We start from the raw sequence: 7,125 nt of genomic DNA on the forward strand, positions 1-7,125 counted from the left end.
CAAACTGTAAACTGTCTAACTTCCCCAGTGGCTCCATGTGCTGTTAAAACCCATTTGCGCCCCCTGGCGGACACACAGAGCATGACGGGAGTAAACTGGGCCCTTGGTTGAATTAAATAAATATAGTCACCCTGTTAAAATAATCACCTAACTCATTTTTTTTTTGCAGGAAACACAAAAAACTTCACCTAAAGTGTAACATATGACATTTATTGATAATTTCACTCAAAAAGGATGTAACAAAGGATGGCTATTGACATAGAAATAACACTGTGTAAATTATGTAACTTAGGAGAAATAAATGACTTTTTTTGAACATGCCTTTGTGATTTAAGCAAGATATGGTAACACTTTATTTTGAAGGTGTCTCCATAAGAGTCACATAAGCCTGTCAGAAACGTGTCACTCTTATGTAGACACCTTCGAAATAAAGTGTTACCAGCTCTTCAGAGAGCATCTTCTCTCCTAGACCACATGATAAGTCTACTCCTCAAAGAATTGTCACTAGCACTTATAGCTCTTATTGCACTATACCTTGATTGTTTGCTTTTTACTCTTCCTGTAAGTCGCTTTGGATAAAAGCGTCTGCTAAATGACTAAATGTAAATGTAAATGTAAATGTAAAGTGTTACCATATCTTGCTTAAGTCACAAAGACATGTTCAAAAAATTGCCTAAGTCACATTTTATTTTGACTTAGGCATAATAAATCCGCTTAAGTTACACACTTGACATAGGCCATTATCTTAAAGGGGTAAAATCACATGACCTGATCAACTCAGGATGTAGGCGATTTTACCATAGGTGGCCAGAGTCATGAGGAGATGATTTAGGCAAAAAACTGTATGTTATCAGAAACGTGTTAAGTTTTTCAGTGCTGGACTATACTGCCCTACAAAGTCTAACTGCAGTAACTAACTATGGTTGAAATTGAGTTATAACTAAAGATGAACTCCTTGATGTCTGTTTTATCTTGTGACAAAGTTTTAGATTTCAATTTTGCTTTATTTCAGATAAATATTTTTTTTTAAATGCAGTAGCTACAAACTCCAGAAAAAAAGTGAGATGAAATTATATTAAGACTAAAATATAACATTACTTTATAATATTAAGTCTAAAATACACAATTTTTTTAATAGAGTTGTTAAACACTTTTAAATACATTTATAACAAAAATCTATTTGAAAAAGTTATTTTACTGAAAACAAAATATAAAAGCTAAAAGAAGACAACAACTTTGTAGTTACTGCACTCTGGTTTTGCACTATTAGTAGTTACTATTAGTAGCTACATTTTTGGTCATGGATCATGATCATGATTTTTGAGCACAAAAATTACATCACCAATACATGTAGAAATAGGTGTCATGTCACTTACCTACCTATAACTCATTTGGCTGGCCAGTTAAAAAACGTTAACAAACTTTAAAGCAGTTTTTCTCAGTTAAGCCCTTTACGTAGTTACAGAAGTTAGGCTTTGTAGGGCAGCATTTACTGTGTTTAATCAACTCATTATTTTAGGAATATGCAACACGTAATGTACTTCCCTTAAAGTGACAGTACACCTGAAAATCAGAAATACATATTTTCTATTTACCTGTCGAGCTACACAGGATAAATTAATTTAAAAAAATAAAGAGCAGGATACCAAAAACTGCATTCTATATGCACATTGTCCAATAAAACTGATATGTGCAATACAATAAATATGTGCAAGACACACTATCTACCTCGTTTGTACCATTTTCAGTATTTTCAGTGGTAATTTATTTATTTTTATATTTATTTATGACATCACACACCCTTGTTCTTGTTTTTTGTCCTTGTTTTAGCTGAGTGTTCTACCATATTTTTAAATGTTTTACTCATATTTGTTCTGTTGTTATGATTGCTTTAACTCTGCATCTTAAGCAGTGGCTGTCACACCGTGGTGAGGTCTTGGGTTTTTTATGTTTTGTCTCGTCACTGCTTTTATTTTGAAAAGTAACTCTCCTCTCGTTTCAGATCACCTGCCCCTCCCTGTGTGTGTCACCTGCCTGAGCGTCTCCCCTAATTACCAATTGTGTTCACCTGGTGCTCCCTCCCTCATGTGTTAAATAGTCTGTGTCTCCCTTGTCCTGTGCCAGTGTGTCGTTTTTTCGTCTCGCCAGCATTTCCACAGTTCTTGTCATCGCCACAGTCATCTGCCTTGCTTCGTTTTCAAGTTTGGTTCTCCTCGTAAGAGTGATTTTCTTTTGTAAATTTTCACAGCTTAGCTGCTCCCTTAGTTTGTTAGTTGTTTAGATTGCCTTTTGTTTTTCCTCCTTAAGAGTGATTTTGTGTTATTTAGTTTTTGCCCTTAGATCGTTCCTCCATTTTACGGAGTGATTTTTAGTTTAGTCTTTTCCCTGTTTAGGTTTTTCCTCCCTTTTGGAGCGCCTTTTGTTTATTAGTATTTTAGTTTGTCCCTTTTTCCCCCTTTCCCTTGTCTAGTTATTTGTCCATTACCCCATAGGATAGTTTGCCCTGAGTTTCAGGATAGTCAGGAGTTTTGTGTTTTTCCCTCTTTGTAGGAATTATTATTGTTAGGTCTTTTAGACTGTTAATGTTCATAGCCCTTTTGTTTCCTCTGTTCGGGGAGTTCCTCTTGCTGACTAAGTACCATAATAAAGTGCTTTTGACATACTCTATCTCTGCGTCTGAGTCCTGCTTCGAGCCCGGCCTGACAGTGGCATTCACAATTTCGTTGTATAGTTGACTATATAATGACAATAAAATATTTGATTTGATATTAGCAATCAAAAAATAGCCTACACTTGATAAACTCATCATTCAAATAACTTCAAGAGGAATTATCTCTCAGTTCTATAGTCCAAAACAATAACCGTTGCTCAAGTAACTCAGATTAACTCTCATATATAAATTGTTAGTTTTTGGAACTAACTCCTCCACTGTCGAGCCAGTAGATATTTCATTTTTAGCCATTCTTGTTGATGCTCGAATTGGAATATTACTTATGATCTATTAAAAACTATCATGAACGATATGATATGGCACACCCCTAGTCAAAGGTAACATAAAATAGAAATATTCAAGAAACATAGAAATATTCAAGAACCACAAGTACCAAGTACCACAAAACTAAAAACTAAAGTAAAGAACTTAAATGTAAATGTACTTTCAGTACTGATTTGGACACAAAGACTTTTCTCAAGATCAGCTAGTAAAGCCGGAGCCAACTTAAGACCTTTATCATGCCAGTTAATACCAAGCTTTAGTGGTGCATGCTACCAAACTTTCAATGAACTACCACAAACCAGTTGACACTCTATAAGACTGGAGTTTTGGGGGTCTTTGTCTGGCAGTTGCCCTCTTTGAAAATGCAGCCTTGCCACAGAGGAAGAAAACTGTATCTCTGTATGTTCAAACTGCATCAAACACTCATTGTTTGACTGAAATGCAACATGATGGAGTTTAGCATAAAATAAGCAAGCATCAATTTAAAAGTTTATAGGTTCATAAAAGTGTTTACGGTTTTTCTTAATGACCTTTGCTTATTAAAGCTAGATAAAAACATTGGCTAGATAATAGCCTACTGTGCATACTAAACAAATTGGGTCAAACTGTTATATGACAGGCCCTTAAATTCATCGCTCTCCCCCTTCTTCCTTATTAGTAATCTTTCCTCCACCTGACTTATATAGTCTGAAAAGCAAAAAAGTAAGAAAAAAAATCACCTGTAAATGCCTTCAGAGTTTTGGTTTCTTTTGCCCGCTCCTCCTTCTGCCTGCTCTCTGCTCTCTGCCTCCTCCTTTGGTTCAGATACAGGCCCAGACTCTGACCCATCATCCTTGTGAGTCTGATCACTCTCCTGGCTGAGTGGAGCTGATGAAATCTCTTCAGGCTTCAAGTCTGCACCTGTCTGGGCGATGCTCTGCTCACAAGTCTCTGGTTGGACTGCAGCACTTGAGCCACCAGATGGCGATGTGGCAGCTATAGGGTCAGAGATGATGTTTTGGGTTGTTGTGACATTAGATGTCATTGTTGTTTCAGGTTGGGTCTTTGGATCAGTGAGAGAGTCTTTGTTGAGCCCAGTTTCAGCTTCATCTCGAGTCCCATCCCCAGTCACTTTGGATGGGGACGCTGTGAGCCTCCAGACCTCACGGTCTCTGTCTCCTGCAGGGCGCTGGCTTTGACTCCTGAAGATGCTGCTCTTGTCTTTACTCTTCTTATTGCTGCTGGTGCCTCCTAAAGAAGAAGGGACATCAGAAAAAAAACAAAAAAGGCAAAAGTTTGTCAGGCAAAAGATTTATCATTTAAGTGTTGTCAATAACTTCTGCTTCTTTACCTTTATTGTTCTTATCCCTCCTCTTCATCAGCAGTCGTGGCAGCGTCCCCATGTGAGAGTAGTTGTCAGTGGAGCGGACGTAGCTGGCAGTGCGAGGACGCATGGTCCCCATGTCGTCCACTGTTGTCTCAACAATCGGTGCCAGGTTCGGTGCGTCAGACTTTGATTCAGACTTGGCATCACTGGAGCGGCGAAAGGAGAGGTTGGTGAGGCTACCAAACCACTTGAAACCTAAAGAATGGAACAGTTAGAAAAGAAAAATAAACTCATGACATGATAGGTAAATCACAAGGTAGCCCCAACTTAAAGCATACCCTACTCTATTGTCTTTATTGTATAGTATTTTACCCTAAATGTAAAACAAAATTAACATCATGCCCTATTTAAGAAGACTTTAGGAAAATATATTTCAAGGTAATAAATCAAGTGAGAAGTCGGGTCTTTTTCTCTTTGACTTATTTGCAATCTGATTCTCTTTTGCAACCAGTGGAGCCGCCCCCTACTGGCATTTAAAAATAATGCATGCTTGAGGCACATTTGCGATGGCTTCATGTTTCAGGCCTGGATGTCACTGGTTGCTTTTATTCATTGTTTTGGTTTTCTGACTCACAAATTCTGCTCTCTTTTTAGCAATGAAACTCCTACCAGCCACATGAACAGCTGTTGAACATACTGGAGAAGCTGGCAAGGCAAACTGTAAAAAAGGGCTCCTGAGGGAAATGATCTTGCTGCATGGACAGATAATTTCACTTGACAAAATTTCTTGAATTAAGATTGTTAAATCTAGAAATAAGCATGTTGAACACTTAAAATAAGAAATTAACTCTTAAATCAAGATAAATTATCTAACACTTCTAAATCTAAGTGTTTTTTTTATCTTGGTAAGAAACAAATAATTGAAATTGAAGTTGAAGTTTCAGATGGACAGACACATTACATCAATTCTAATGTTGCTCTTTGTCTGTTAATTGTGTTAATAGGTCACTCTAATTCCTTTATAAGATAAGTAAGTATTTCAGATGTTGGGTTTTAAGCTTGTCCTGCAGCCCCAAGTGGCAAACATATGCATGCAGCTTTACTATAAAAAAAACCCAGTACCTTCTTCCTGCACAGCTGTTACAGCATAATTCCCTTTTGCACCGCTAGTGTTTTGATCTTGTCGCTCAGCCAATGAGATGTAGATGTGCATCCTTGTGTGAATGTGTGGGTGCAAATAGTCCCGCTAAAGTGTCTTGCTATACTTCACTAGCTTTTACACATCATATACTGTTTATAAGTAAAATAATTAGCTGCAAGATGATTTCTGCACGTCAACAATATTATAAAAAATGTTGCATGGCAGTGTCTGACAGTCAGTTAACCCAACTGACACTCTGGTTTACTGTATGTGTAAACACATGAGCAAAGTGCAGCTGCTCCACACACAAACACACACAGTACTCACTCAGTTTCCGTATGCTCATGTTGTGGCTGCAGTGTGGGTACAAGATCAGCTGCAGGTGGGTGACAGATGGATCATCTGAGAGTAGCTGCAGTAGAGCAGAAAAAAAGGAGAGCCAGATAGGGGAGGACAAGTTGTCGCTGAGGCGGAGAAACGTCAGTATGAACCACAGTTCCTCTCTGTGGGTGAGATACTGCACACAGTTTGTATGTGTGACAGAGACAAAACTGAGAGAAGAAAGGCAGTGACAGGGGCAGGGCAGAACGTGACACTTCCTGTATAAAGCTGCGAGGACCAATGGTAAGAGGAAATGAAAAGATGAGATGAGATGACAAGGCTTGAAAGGGTAAAGATAAGAATACAAATATATGACACGTGACGGTGCCCTCTGGCCGGGATGAAAAAGTGTTGATAGGATGGATAGTGAGGCAATGGAAACTAAAATACTTCAAACAGAAGTGCTGATTGGTCACTTTTGTCCCACTGAAATAAAAACTTGTTATAAACTCATCCAGAGTTTAATAGCCATCACCTTTGATACCACTGATTATTTGACTCCTTTCATTTCATTGAGTCCAATGCCGTTTATATACAGTTAATGTTTGATAAGGGAGAGTCTTTATCCCTTATAATGCTGCTTCACACAGAGGAATGTAGACTTGATTCAATTAGATGTACAAGAGTATTTATGTAGTCATTTGGACATGTTGTTCTGCAATGTGCAAAGTGCCCAGAATTTGAATTTAATTGCTGTTAGTGTTGGTGAGAGACATTCTGGATACCAATGCATTATGGTTAAGTTTTTTTTCTAGGTTTTTTAACTTCAGGCAGCAGTAATGTGCATTCACTTGCTCTTTCCACTGGATGTAAGTGTTGCAATTACAGCTATTTGAGTTATCATTTTGGATTCCTGATATAAGGATGGTGTATAAGACCCAACAAGTCCCCTAACCCAGTCAACCACAGAGGTCATTTGTTCCTACCCTCTTAAGGACCATTGAGGCCTTAACATCAACGGTCACAGCTTGAAACATGATTAGTGGAAAATGGTTGCAGTTTGGTTAAGTTTAGGCAACAAATGCCTTTAGGAAATGGTTATGATTAGGAATGATCATGGTTTGACATAAAATAAGCAATTTGTAACATAACTTCAGTTACTCACATAAGTTATTCTCCATCAATGCAACAGGACCACAGTTTGGTACCAGAAGCATTTTGGTTTTCATTTCTTGTCCGTTTGTAGTCCTAAGTTGTATTGACCAATCACGTTTGAGCAGACTTCGGTTGTCTGCAGGTGAACAATCAGTGTGGAGAGCAACAAAGATGGAATATATTGGTTGAAATGTAATTTCAGAACCC

The 7,125-nt window shown here is 37.9% G+C and overlaps 1 protein-coding gene across 1 annotated transcript in view; it reads right to left on the bottom strand.

Moving 5' to 3' along the window:
• The window catches only part of sh2d3ca (SH2 domain containing 3Ca), a 73,883-nt gene extending 68,008 nt beyond the window's left edge, over nt 1-5,875 (bottom strand). Inside the window, exons 1-3 of the mRNA XM_059358321.1 lie at nt 5,770-5,875; nt 4,326-4,556; nt 3,715-4,225 (exon numbers count right to left, since the gene is read on the bottom strand). Of these exons, the coding sequence (XP_059214304.1) occupies nt 3,715-4,225; nt 4,326-4,556; nt 5,770-5,788 (761 nt within the window). The 5' untranslated portion in view covers nt 5,789-5,875. The remainder of the gene's footprint in view (nt 1-3,714; nt 4,226-4,325; nt 4,557-5,769) is intronic.
• Nucleotides 5,876-7,125: the final 1,250 nt, after the last annotated feature.

This window comes from Centropristis striata, chromosome 19, assembly GCF_030273125.1.
Source record: "Centropristis striata isolate RG_2023a ecotype Rhode Island chromosome 19, C.striata_1.0, whole genome shotgun sequence".
Classification (NCBI taxonomy): Eukaryota; Metazoa; Chordata; class Actinopteri; order Perciformes; family Serranidae; genus Centropristis; species Centropristis striata.